Below are 14275 nucleotides of genomic sequence, written 5' to 3'. Positions count from 1 at the left end.
TATATATATATATAACAGGTGCAAACGTTTGAACAAGTTGAGAAACGCCACTTCAAAGAAAAACATGATGAAGAGGAAGGATCCTGACAGAAAAAGCATGAGCCTCCCAGACTTGACGTCATCAATTAAACCGCGCTTGAACGGTATTCCTAGGGCTCATCAAGCGGAGTTAGACAAAATGTAATTGAGAATTAACACTTTAATTACTCGCTTACTAAATTATTATACTCAATATTTAAAATGAATGTTTTGTAATTATCTTATTTTACTATTACATTGTATTATTATAACAGACTATGTAAATTAAATGAAGCCTCACCGGATGACCACAACTCGAATTCACCTCGGCAGAAACTCACCAGAAATAATATACGACATTCGCGCACTATCGTTGATCCTTGTTATCCTGTCTTCCGATACGATGGTCTACCAGTCTCGCAATCATTGTACGAGCAATACATCGCTTCCCATTGCGAGGAGTTGTGTGATAATGGCGATGGCGTTTATGAACGCCGTGGCGACGATGACAATCTACAATCAAGGGATTTACTGAGCGGTCTGACGAGCGCGAAATTGCCGATAAATAGTAGCCAGAATTCAATCACGATGGATGCTCGCGAAGGTATGTTATTCTAACTCCTAAACTAAAAAACTTGCAAAAATATTTTTTAATATAAAAAGAAGAGTAAGAAAAGAGGAGTAAAAAGCGATAGCAATAGTAGCGTCGTGAATATTCGAATATGCTTCAAACATTTGTTTTAAACATAAATCTTTAGAATGCGCCAATCTTGGATACGACAAGAGCAAGCAAGAGACATACAAGAGATCGATGAGTTTACCGCTGAAACCACTCAACGTCGTCGCTGAGGTGTCCAACGGCGATGATCGACGAAAATCGATGTCGGAGTGCGGTGGTGTAGGAAGCTCGTTTGAGTTTCCACAAAGACGGAAACTAGACGGTTTACAGTTGACGCCGCTGATGTCAAAACTGAGTTTACTGGCTGACGAGCGAACTAGCGGTTTCTGTAGCCGCGAGACCACGCCGAGCGAATTCCGCGATCTATCCGGATTTTCTAGTGGCGTAGCAATAGCCACGACGACGATGACGAATCAGTTGATTAGGCAGAAGTTGGAGTCCGTCGGAAAGGAAGCAAGCGACGGGGAGGATGAGTTGGATGAAGATTGGGTTAACAAGGACGAGCCCACCACCTGCCTCGTCAAAACCGAACTCTTTCTTTGCGGTTATCAGAATATGGTGTTGGTGCTGCTGATGGAGAATGGCACTGCGAACAATCCGGATTTAATACATGCTTTGGTAAATGCAAATATTTTATAAAAGTCATTAGATTTAGGACAAAATATGATGAAAATTACGGAAGATTATTTTTGATGGGCAATACTATAACAAAATATTTTTTAAAAAATTAATAAAATTAAAGAATTATGAAATAAAATTGTCCAAAATATTTTCTATGTGTTATTCTTCTAAAGATATAATTGTAGAAATAATAACTAATAATTTGTTTCTTGTAGTGGCATACTTGCGTGAGCACATTGGGCAAACTTGAAACACGTCTGCAACAGTGTTTGGAACCGCTGCCATCAACGGAGAACAAGGAGTTGTACAGTATTCTGAGTGTGGACCCACAGTGGGACACAGTGCAACGTTCTGGACTCTGGGGAGTTACCGAATTAGATATCGTGTCCTGCCTTCACGACAGATTTACGCAAGCTAGCAGTTTGACTGATATTATCGTCAGGTAATTATAAAGCTTTAAAAACTAAACAAATTCATTGTTTCTTACATTCAATTTATATTCCTTGAGACCTCTTCTCGTCTTTTTCATTCGCGAAAATTTTAGTTCGTGTATTTTAATTTAGTATTGTGTGTCCTTAAGATTGTATTAAAATAGTTATGACTTTTTGTTTTATTTCATGATTTATAAGATTTATTTTGCCAGTTATAAGTTGGATAAATTCGCAGAAAATTAAGAAATTCTTATAACATTACGTGAATAGCAAATATATTATTTATGATGAAAAAGTCGAGTTTGCTTAGTTAAAAGTTTAACATCATGGAATATTTTTATTGAGTAGAACGGAAGACACAGTGGTTTACGGTAACCAGAGCGGAGGAGTAGAAGTTTTCTATCAGCAAGCAGTAGCACCGAGTGCTTTTGCGGCACTTCCCACCCCGGCAGATCTAATGGGGATCGTGGCTCTCAAAGCGAAACGTCGATTGGAAAGAGATCACGGGATCGTACTACTGTAAAGAACTGCGCGTTATTTCTTATTCTTTTTTTTATCAAAAAGGAGGAGGATAATGCATACGTTCACGATTTCGCTTATTTACACTTGGTGAGAGAAAATTATCATATCCAGTACAAGAAAAAAGAATCGAACGTTACTTTGATGGGATAATTTTAACGAGAGATATACGGGAATGTTTTTCTACGTATATTTTTGTAATCTGTGATTTTCCAATGTAATTTCCGAGCGTAATTCCGGAAGAATCGGTGGAAGATCGAAGAGTTTTTATATACCGCTGCAATGTACCTACGTAATTTCTATTGTGTAAGATCGGTCAAGAAATTTTCTACGATAGCGGATCGTCGACCAATACGTTTGTACTTTACCATTTCATCAATCATGCAAACCGATATTACAACAAATGTTATTTATATATGTTATATATGTTATTGTATATAAGATGTCTTAGAATCGACGGAAAGTAGATGGAATTATGGTTCCATTTGAGGAGCGCGCTTTCTGCGCTATTATATTATTTTATTTATTTTTATTGTTTATTAAACATAAAATAAGGAGAAAATAAAGCAATAGCGCACTCTCCGAACGCACCACATATATGTTTTTAAAACTTAAAGTTTTAAAATTTTTTACCCATTAGTATATCATAAGATTTATAAGGCATATCTCAGTAGATTCTGATTTATAAGTCATTAGAAATGAGAAGTCTTTCGGGAATCAGACTTCAAAAGTGAAAATAAATAATATAACATATTGTCCGTAATTTAATTTTTGAAACAATTTTATCTTATTGTTAGTAAGATTTTTATTTAATATTTATTATTCACGGTCTATATAATTGCTATAAATATTTGCTATTTTTATTATTTAAAAATTACTTTAAGTTATAGAATATTGTTAAAAATGGCTCATTTCAGATTTTGTGGGATACGACATTATATCTTCATTGATTCTCGGACATCCTGTATAAGCTGATTTATTGTATATACATGCGCGTGACAAGCCATTAATAACTTATTTGTATTTTAATCGAATCAGCGCGAATGAGACGCTCAGTTTTATTAGAAGATATAGTTATTAAATTCTCCAAGTATATATTCTCCAAAAACAAAAACGGAAATCAGTATTTACGAACGCGCTGCGTCCAGTATTTCTAGTCGCCCTTGCTTTTGTAGGGAAAAAATAAAAACGATAATAATAATACAAGAAATAAAGAAATATCTACTCGTTGTCAATTTTAATGTAAAGATATTTTATGCGTTTTATGCGTTACTTTTTGTAATATCATTGCCGTCTCGATATTATTAATCCGTTTTTGTTTCATAATGTTTAAAAGAAATGTCGATGAAATCTTCGCGTAGAAATCTTCCGCGACACAAAAGTTTCCATAATAACGATGTGCAATGTTTCTAAATATTATATTGTAATTAATTTAAATGCTAATAACTGCATCGAAATTTCTGTTGCGAACAGAGTTGAATTATGTTATATCATTCCGTGCATTCTCTGATGACTTTTTTCTCTGTATCTGATAGTTCTTGTTTGAAATGAAGTATAATAAAGTGATTTATCATTCTCTTTACGTTCTTGAATTTATTTTTCGATGCATTTTATGCGTCGGAATGTTTTATATAATAATGTTACTAGTTAAAGTTATTTATATATGTATATTTATTTATTTAAATAATTATATATTTATTCTTAAAGTGATAATCGAATGTTACAATACTCCTGATAAATGGATGAAATTTAATATTAATAATCACGTGGGCGAGCTATTTGTCACAACGACTACATCATCGTTTAACATAAACAACACAAAAAAGTATCTAATCTAATATCACATGATATAAATGAATAAATGCATTAGAGGGTGTGTGCACAGAAAAACTACATTCTAATGCAGGGCAGTGTAAATATGTTTACTATTTAAGAAAGAATGAGATATTTACGAGAAGAACTATTTTAATATGCCAAATGTGATAAACGCAATTCGCAGTTGTCTGAATTCATAAAAGGAATAAGACAGATCTTATTAAGTATTCATGGAATGCACTTTATATGTGTATTACGGTTTTTATATAAATGCAGTAAATCTTTTTTTAGCCTATTTATTCAACTTCAATATCATGGAACAGCGTTTGTATGAATTACTCAAATTTTAACATACACTTCTTTTCTGCAACTTAAAAAATTGTAAACAACAAAAAGCTGACAGAAATATTTTTGAAAATAATAATATCGCTTTGTGTGTAATAATCGAATTATTTAAAAATGCAGTTTATATCTATAATTCCAATCTATAATAAAACGGAAGTTTCTGTAAACAGATACTTTTATCAACACATTCCTGGAAATCTTTGGAAATCTTATTTATGTACATATTTTGATATAGGATCAAAATGTATAATCAGAGAAATGTGTCACCTTGTGTTAATCAGTAAAGGTAAGTCCATCTCGAACACGTCGTTGAGTCTATCTCAGCTTTAATCTTTAACGACACGTTTAATTTAAAAAAAAACTTGCTGTTGCTAGTGATTTATAAGCTACTGAGGAACGTAGCATAAACAAGCCTTCGCCGTAGACCAATAGCAATCTGGTGGGCTCGATATTTAAAGCAGAACTCGATACAGACCGTGATAGTCGAACGTTCGATATTCTTATAGAAGATACTTTTTATACCGTTTTCTTCGAAAATCATGGTAAGTTGAAAAATTGTTACCTGGTATTAGAATTATTTTTACAATTTAATTTAATCATTGAGTGCATGATTGTTTATCTAATATACAATTGATCAATATAATTCGCAAACATAAAATTTTTTTTGTATGATATGCCTCATCGTTATTATTTTTACGTTATTATTATCTTTTACATTATTATTATTTTTACATTAATATGATATGCTGGAATATCTATTATCGTCTAACAAATATTTATTTTTTAATTAATTTATCTAAATAAATTCTTCGCGTTTGCTTTCAGACGAGCTACAGCGATAAAGGACCTCAGGTAAATAGCCTTGCCAAAAGTTGATAGGACAAGTTATTTTTTTATATGTATAGAATAGAATCACACTATTACTATTTAGAATTTTTATATAGGAAAAAGAGAATCACTATTACACTAGAAAAATGTAATGCAATATCTGCATTTATTTCAGCCGGTTGGAGGAAAATTCCTCAGTTTCGATTATATAAAATTCTGGGTTGGAAATGCAAAGCAGGTAAATTTACATATGCAGAACATTTCTTAATACATGGGAGATATCGTAAAAATACATCTAGAAATAAAAAGAAATTATAAATTGTATGCTGTGTATGCAATATGATTCTATTCTTTATCTATTTCCTCTTTGGAATTTTATCAGTTTTAGAGAGTTATGTAAACAAAACTTTGTTAGTTTTATGTCCTAAATTCTTTCTTATAATTCTTCCCATGTATCAAGATATCTTATATAAAACAAAATAAGAAAAAATGTGAACAAAGGTCAGTAATTGAATAAAAAATTTTTTTAACAAATTATATTATTATCAATATATTAACAAAGAGTATAAATTAAAACGGACGTTTTAGACCGGTCCTTTTGCAGTTAACGTAATTTACACATATGGTATATATATATATATATATATATGTGTGTGTGAAAATAAAACACAATTGCCCTTGTAGGCCGCCAGTTTCTACCGATGCAGAATGGGATTCGAACCGTTTGGATATCGTGGTCTGGAAACCGGCAGTAGACGAACAGCCACACACATTGTCAAACAGAACAAAGTGAGTAATTTTGAACATTTGCACGCGCAAATCCATAAGCACAGTAAATTATAAAAATATCTTAATTTTTTAATTAATTACTTATTTAATGATGAAAAGTAGTGTTCGAAATCTTGGATATTATTTTCTAAGATATATAGAACTTTCTAATCATAATTATAGATAGTGTTCATGTTCGAATCCCCGTATGAACCTGATAACGAAGAAATGTCGGATCATCTTTCCCGACACGGAGACGGCGTGCGAGATGTAGCGTTCAGTGTTCAAGATATCGATACCATTGTGAAGGTAAATATTATAAAGGAGATGCTTTTTCTTCGTTTAAAAATATGAATTCTCTGTCAATAGAATTTCCATGTTATAAAATGAAATATTCTTTCCACAAAATAGAAACAATTAAAAGTAGCCGCTTTAACTTTTTTTTCTATTCGAAACTGATAGCAAAGTAATTTTCAAATTATCTTCATTAACATTTTATATGATGTATGTAAAGGTTGCTAAGCAGAAGGGCGCCGAAATAGTAAGAGACATATGGGAGGAAAGCGATGAATATGGCACCGTGAGAATGGCCACTGTGAAAACCGTAAATATAAAAATATTTCTTTATACGATTTGCGATCTTATTGTCTTCTACATGTCAATTAATTCAACGTTATTGTTATCAGTATGGTGATACTCTCCATACATTTGTTGATAGAACGAAGTATAAAGGCTTCTTCTTGCCAGGCTTCGTGAGGGTATCGAAGGATGCTCTTCTCGATCAATTGTGAGTATACAGAAGCGCAATTCCTCATACAACGGTCTAGTTAAGTTAAAACCACTCCGCTTTAAAAAGAAAACTAAAATATATACAATATGTGTATTTTAATAATATCTTACAATATCTATATCTGATGAGAGAAAAGAACGTTTTACTTATTAGAATATAAAGGCTATTCTTATTTTTAAAATTTTAAGATATATCTAGATATATATTAAGGAAAGAAATATGAAAGATACTCGATGGTTAGCTTCGAACTATATCGCTATGCTTCTTTTAGGCCGCAATTACATTTAAATTTCGTAGATCATGTAGTGGGTAACCAGCCTGACAAACAAATGGAACCCGTTGCGAAATGGTATGTAAATTACTACTTCTGAACGTAAACACGTTTATACTAATGACAAGAGTTTATATTAATGAAATGTATATACAGGGTGTTCCATTTTATTATAATTAAAATATTTTCTGAAAATCACGAGAAATTTTAAAGAAAAATATTTCAAAAGGTTTGAAGGGGAACATAAGAGAGTAGCATTGATTTGACCTTGAGCAGCCAAGATCAGATCAAGATTACTTTGAATTTTTTAAATAGAACTCCCCATTTTTCACTGCATATTCTTATACCTTATTTCGACAACTCTTGAAAATACTACAACACAATATTTTTCTATTAAGTACTTTTTTAGTTATAAAACTTGAAAGTTGTAGTACCGTCGGTATTACTATTATCTAATCTAAGGTATCCGATCGATGGCTAAAACTTCTTGAATGTTGTTCAAGATCATGACCTTAGATAATATAAGATCAAAGCCATGGAGGTAGTCCCTCTTATTTTCATTTTTGATAGTAAACAGCAATGTTTGTTATAATTTTCATTAGTAAGAGAGATATTGTAATAGTATTATATATATAATAGTATTATATATGTATATATACATATAAGTATAATATATTAATAGTATATTTATCTATGCGATAGTATATTAATGTAAAGTAGAATAAAATACGGAATAAAATAAAATTCATGCTGCACTCATCGAATTTCATCAAATTTCTAAATTAGAAATTTCCAAATTCCTGAAGATTTCTCTTTTTCTGCCCTTCTCAGGTACGAAGACTGTTTACAATTTCATAGATTCTGGTCAGTGGATGATACGCAGATGCACACGCAATATTCCGCGTTACGATCCATCGTGATGACGAATTGGGAGGAAACAGTGAAGATGCCAATCAATGAACCCGCATCAGGGAAGAAACGTTCTCAGATTCAGGAATACGTCGAGTACTATGGTGGTGCCGGTGTACAGCATATTGCCCTCAATACCAATGACATTATTACAACGGTAAATAATTAAACGTTATAAATCGCATTTATGCACAATGTACATATCAAATGCAAAATACAACTATGCAATACAAAAGCAACTTTAAAAACCAACTTTTTGTCGCATTCTCTTAACATTTTTATTCCGTGATCTTTACTAATTAATAATTAACATATATATTAATTTAATATTTTTAAATATATATAAATTAAAATATTTTATAAAATGTTGTCGCACGCTCGCAATAAATTTCCCCACACATCCATTCTCACGCACATTTTATAGATAACAAATCTGCGTGCCAGAGGTATGGAGTTTCTCGACGTACCTGATAATTACTATGGCATGCTCAGAAACCGCCTAAAAGCCAGTGGCACGAAAATCGTGGAGGACTTGGATATACTACAGGTACTTTTATTGATAATGAATTAAAATTAATTCTGGTACAAACGCGTTTACTGTTATTTCGACTGTTATCGCTTTGCAGAAATTAAAGATACTAATAGACTACGACGAGAATGGATATCTTCTACAAATATTCACGAAAAATATGCAAGATCGGCCAACATTGTTTATAGAAGTCATACAGAGACGCAACCATAATGTAAGTACTAAAGGAAAAGTTTATAGCATCTAATTTTACATCTATAAATTTACAAAAAATTTACGAGTCTAAAAATTCGAAAAATTAATTAATGCTTAAATAATCACAAATTTAATTTACTACTCCATGTTTAGGGTTTCGGCGCCGGCAATTTCCAAGCGTTGTTCGAAGCGATTGAATTGGAACAAGCAAAACGTGGCAATCTGTAGGATATTAATATTATTGATGTATTCGTAAAATTAGAATTATTAGCCGTAATAAAGTAATCCTATGAAAGAGTGAAGGATGAATACTTTTGTACTTAATTGTATTATTTTAATTATATAATGAGATATCACATTAAGAGTGTATTATGTATTATATATAAAATCCGCATCGAGATTTATTCAGCACCATCTAACACTCTGCTACATACCACTATTATTATTGATAATGCATTCACATTGTTATAGAGCTGTACGCTTTATCGCATTTGACGAAAATGTCAAGGTTTTACGTTTTCGTCTGTGGAATAGATAATCAACTTGTCCGATTAATTCCGTATTCTTGTATTTAATGGCCAACATTTTCGTATTACAAAAATACACAGCATTTTAAATGTAAAATATGTTACAATACATTTCAAAGCGTAGTAATGCAAAGATATATGTCGTCAAAAATCAAACTCCTTCGATTAATGAGACATCTATGTGTATATGTTGTGCTAGTACGTATAACTCTAAAAAATGTAAATTCGTTTTTTCAGACAACATATATATATATAAATATGGGTATGTGTGTGTATGCATGAATGTATATATATGTTGTATGGAAAAGTGATGAAATTACTTAAACTGTGTAATATTGGCTGTTTCATTTCGCTCTCTTTTTTTCGTGGCCAAGATATAAGCGCGGAAATATTCTTCATATAAAACTTGTAATATCTATAGAAAGAATAGGGATAGGTAGGATGTGATTGTGACGAGAAGATTGTCGATGAGATTAGGTAGCTCACTTATTAATCGCGATCTCCAGGATGTCTATCGCTCGACAACCTGTCTGTTCACATGCTCATCGCATTTACTGGATCTTCCTCGTTCATGCGCTATCATGAATACTAAGGCGAAAGATATCATGCTGACAATAGTATGAATTACCCATTGGTTTCAGCACAAAACATTGCGAGAAGGCGTGTGGTGGATCCTCGTCTGCCTGTAATTAAATGCAAGTAACATGTACACACATATAATAATATATACTAAATATATGATAAAGCAATGTCAATGTTAACGTTAATTATATTGAAGCATTGTGATTCAATTTTTGATGTTACAAATGCAAAAATATGATTTTTTAAATGTTAATTTACATAGTAGCCTAATTATTATTCCAATTAGTTCAGCAATTTAATCTTATATCGAGAGCTATCTGTTTATAATATGTCAAATTCAATTAGTAATTCATACATTTGTGCAACTTTCACAGAAACCTGATCATTTGTCGCTCATGGTTTGCACATCTGAGACCTCCAAATCAGATATATATTTCATGCATGTTTATACATTTTATAACATGATTATTTTGATACACGCTTTTTAAGCAAAATAGATTAATAAAATTGAAAAAGGGAAATACAAAACAACTAAAAATAAAAATAAGTAAAAAATACCGCAAAAATGTCAAACTGCAACAAATAAAACAAACATCATAAAAAATATTAATAAAATTTAAATGTTATGTTATCACAGTAGGTCTTAAATGTAACACAAACTTTTAGCACAATCTATATAATGGGATGCAGATATTGTATTGAGAAGTTCTATTGCTCTAGAAATTCTGTGCTGAATCAAGATAGAATGAAAACAATATGCAACAAATGCATGATATGAAATATCGGACAAGGAGATTTTTGCGATACCTGATGCCTAAACCGTGTCGTGTAACGCAAGTCTGAAGATATCATGCTGCACATAAAAGCTGGTACCGATCGGCTTCAGGACAAATGTCTGGATGTACGCATGAGGTTGATCCTCGTCAGTCTGTACGATCATCAGTAATCACTAAATACTTTTCGGTAATTGATAAAAACCTTTCATTATAGAACTTGTTTCCCGTCTGTAATTTCTACCTATAGTTTTATTTCCATCTGTATTTCCCATATATTATATAGTTATTTTATTTCTAATAAATACATCACATCCAGTAATTTCTCTTGTTGTACAAATTTGTATATAAAAAAACAAGGTTTATAAACTATTAAAAATTAAAAATTAAATTACTGAACCGATTGGCTTTGTATAAAACATAAATCTCATATATATACTTTAAAATTGTAAAAAATTATAACATATACTTCTTATAGTATAACTTAACACTACCTTTATTATATAATTAATTGTATTTTGTCATACTGGACGCTTTTTACAAAATATTTATTCTTATTAGTTACTTTCCTTACCTGCAACCTTCCTAAAACATTAATAAGAACACCACCATCAAACATTGGTTGCGAATCAATTGCTGTTATTATCCGATTTATTTTTTGAAAGGATAAGCTCTGGAAAAGAAAAGAAAGTTGATATAACATCAGTATTAATATACATATTTTTTAACTAGAATAACAATAATTAATAATAAAAAAATTAAATTAGAAAAATTAAATATACAAGCCAAATATATTTGGTAAAATATAAATACAAAATCTAACACACATGTTTACATACAATTATTATATATATATATCTTGTATCTATATTTAGATCTTATTATTTCTATTTGGCTTCATCTATACTTTGATTTTGAAATTCTCAAAATTGATGGCATTTATAAATCAAATCAACTGGCAAAAAGTTTTATATTTGCAAATGGAATTAGCCAAATATTAAACTCACACAGGAAAGTATGAAAGTCATAAATGTATACTAATATCAAGCCTCCTGCAAAAAAAGCTATGAAGATCATCATTCTCTATGAAGAAAATATTTAAACTGAACTAACAAATTTCTTGAATCCTTGACGCTCAATTCATTAGCAAATAGACTAGATTAGTTGCAAAAAGGTCCTTCTGATGAACTCGAAGGAAGAAAAACACCTCTCTCACCTCAAGAGGAATTGAGTGCATATAGGTAATCGTAAATCAATTTCAGAAACAGTGTCAGAAAACTTTACTCACAGTTAATTTCTCCATGATTTTGATAGCGCCCTGTATCTGCAAGCCCTCGAACGTCATAAAGGATGTTTCCGCCTGGAAAAGGTTATGTCGATCAGTCGTGAGACCGGAGTAGTCGCGAGGGAACCGAGCGATGGGACTCGCAACGGTCCCGGGGAACGGATCGCTCGCGTCTTACATTGTACATGTTTATGAGATTTGGCCTTTGTGCCGGGTCGTCAAACATCGCGTAATACTGCTGGACGAAGCCCTTGCCTATCGCCTCGTACGGCACGTTCATCGCCATGGTGCTGAGGACCGGCAGTTGCGACCGATGCGGCGAGAATCAAGCACGCCGATTAACGAGACTACTCCACCTCCTTGTCTCTGAACCAGTGTTGCCAGATCAGGAGATTTTCCCCTAAATTTAGGGGATTTTTAGTTGCATCAGGGGGAAAAATATTTAGGGGATTTTTTTAGGGTATTTTAAAAATTTCCGGAGAAGTTTTTATATATTATTTTTTTTAATTCTGATTTATATTCCAGTGTGCTTGTCCCGTTTCACGCATGATGTGCATAATGTGTGAAACGGAACGCACCTATATATATATATATATATATATATCTATATATGGTGTATATATATATAATAATAAATACAGTTTAAAAAGGCTTAAGCGGGGAGCACAGACTTTTGCATAACGCATAAACCATATACATAAAGAATTTGATTGGTCCATTGACTCATGCATAAGAAAATGGACCAATGAAATTCCTTATGCACATGCTTTATGCATACGCATAACTTTTGCATAACGCATAAACCATATACATCCGAATGCCACTCAGGTATCTTTCTATCCTTATGTTTGCCAAATGTTAAACAAGGATGACATGACACCCGGGGAGCACTCGGGTGGGAATCTGAACACGCCCAAAAATGAGCAAATCTATTAGGTGACTAATGAAATATAAATATCCTTATAAATTCGCTCATTTTTTAATTTTTATTTTAAAATCGATTTTTGAAATGCTAACTATGGGAGCTATTTTGAAAGTTTAAGGAATTTTAGGGGATTTTAGATGATTTTGGTAGAAGATTTTTAGGGGATTTTTAGGGGAAAATAAAATACATTTAGGGGATTATCATGCGGACCATCTGGCAACACTGCTCATGAACACTCCTCGAACGTTCCGTTTCGACTTCGCTTCAAATCTTAAACGGGGAGCACAGCCTTTTGCATAACGCATAAACCATATACATAAAGAATTTGATTGGTCCATTGACTTATGCATAAGAAAATGGACCAATAAAATTCCTTATGCACATGCTTTATGCGTTAAAGCCCCAACACACACTTTTGCATAACGCATAAAGCATATGCATAAGGAATTTCATTGGCCCATTTTCTTATGCATGAGTCAATGGACTAATCAAATTCTTTATGTATATGGTTTATGCGTTATGCAAAAGTCTGTGCTCCCCGCTTTACAGTTTCTATACGAGCCCGAAGCGGCACCGTGCAACATCCCTCGTGTCGAACACAATCGAACGTACGACAGGAAACGAGCGATCGCGACGTCGCGAGGTCGCGCGATACATCGAATTAAAACGCGGGCCGCCAAGGCCCGCGAAAGCTTCTCGAACATTCGGCGTAATTGCACCATAGTTGCACTCTTCGACACTCTCTCCCTGAGGCGCGTTTAAATTCCCATTCGAGTGGTCCCTATAAGGCTATCGTGTTATCCTCTGTTTAACGTTTGGTGAACAATACAAATAAAATGATAGCTTGGAGGACACTCGGGTAGGAATTTAAAAGTCTTGAACGCGAGATCGAGCGTACGTTCGTCTCGCTTCGATAAAAAGTGCAAATGATTTAACTGTGTATATGACTATAATAACGGTTTTTGTAACTCATTCACTGAACATGTTACTCATTGTCTCAATGTTTTAGTCGGAAATCTTTTTATCGTATTTTTTAGATATCTTTTGGAGATTCAAAAGACGTTTGGTATTTATGGAGAAAACGGCCGACCTCACCGATTTTAATGAAACTAGGCTCATTCGACGCGTTTTTGCACGAAACGAAAGAATCTGGCAGAAAAAAGTGTCGCTCTGCCCTACGAACCGAGATATTAAGCGTTAAAGTTGACGACTATTCAGGTTAGGAAATCTGTCATACCGACTACATGTAGTGCTACGAGTATGCCTTCTTCATGCTGTCTGACCTCGTGCGCATGCGCTTGGTATCGTTTGAGTCCAACAGAATGCACGAAATTTGAAGTCGGGGCAGACCTCTGTCCATCTCCCCCTCCCCCCCCTGCTGAGGGGCGCGCGACTTCTACGATTGTGCTGTCCGGGGCAGACCTCTGTCCCCCTCCCCCTCCCCCCCCCTGCTGAGGGGCGCGCG

General features: G+C 33.1%; 3 protein-coding genes across 5 annotated transcripts in view; 2 read left to right on the top strand and 1 right to left on the bottom strand.

Annotated features, from left to right (window-relative positions):
- The window catches only part of HPS4 (Hermansky-Pudlak syndrome 4 protein), a 6455-nt gene extending 3531 nt beyond the window's left edge, over positions 1-2924 (top strand). Inside the window, exons 8-12 of the mRNA XM_018547757.1 lie at positions 19-180; positions 294-622; positions 777-1315; positions 1534-1760; positions 2098-2924. Of these exons, the coding sequence (XP_018403259.1) occupies positions 19-180; positions 294-622; positions 777-1315; positions 1534-1760; positions 2098-2272 (1432 nt within the window). The 3' untranslated portion in view covers positions 2273-2924. The remainder of the gene's footprint in view (positions 1-18; positions 181-293; positions 623-776; positions 1316-1533; positions 1761-2097) is intronic.
- Positions 2925-4880: 1956 nt separating this feature from the next.
- Hpd (4-hydroxyphenylpyruvate dioxygenase) lies at positions 4881-9373 on the top strand. Its single transcript, XM_018547732.1, has 12 exons — positions 4881-4970; positions 5254-5280; positions 5432-5494; positions 5941-6045; positions 6208-6333; positions 6539-6628; positions 6711-6811; positions 7086-7163; positions 7917-8151; positions 8419-8541; positions 8621-8737; positions 8872-9373. The coding sequence occupies exons 1-12, from the start codon at positions 4968-4970 to the stop codon at positions 8944-8946; spliced, it is 1143 nt and encodes a 380-aa protein (XP_018403234.1). The 5' UTR covers positions 4881-4967; the 3' UTR covers positions 8947-9373.
- Positions 9374-9428: 55 nt separating this feature from the next.
- Positions 9429-12233, bottom strand: Ntf-2 (nuclear transport factor-2). Of its 3 annotated transcripts, none has more exons than XM_018547735.1 (5): positions 12064-12233; positions 11889-11960; positions 11175-11273; positions 10648-10755; positions 9429-9928 (listed from the first exon to the last, which is right to left on the bottom strand). In XM_018547735.1, the coding sequence occupies exons 1-5, from the start codon at positions 12169-12171 to the stop codon at positions 9815-9817; spliced, it is 501 nt and encodes a 166-aa protein (XP_018403237.1). In that variant the 5' UTR covers positions 12172-12233; the 3' UTR covers positions 9429-9814. The 3 variants fall into 3 exon arrangements, with proteins under 3 accessions (XP_018403237.1, XP_018403236.1, XP_018403235.1); XM_018547733.1 differs by having other exon boundaries at positions 9861-9928; positions 10635-10755; XM_018547734.1 differs by lacking the exon at positions 10648-10755.
- Between the last annotated feature and the right edge of the window lie 2042 nt (positions 12234-14275).

This window comes from Cyphomyrmex costatus, unplaced genomic scaffold, assembly GCF_001594065.2.
Source record: "Cyphomyrmex costatus isolate MS0001 unplaced genomic scaffold, Ccosl1.0 scaffold685, whole genome shotgun sequence".
Lineage (NCBI taxonomy): Eukaryota > Metazoa > Arthropoda > Insecta > Hymenoptera > Formicidae > Cyphomyrmex > Cyphomyrmex costatus.
The sequence above is the reverse complement of the archived record's forward strand: the minus strand, read 5'-3'. Positions and strand labels throughout refer to the sequence as shown.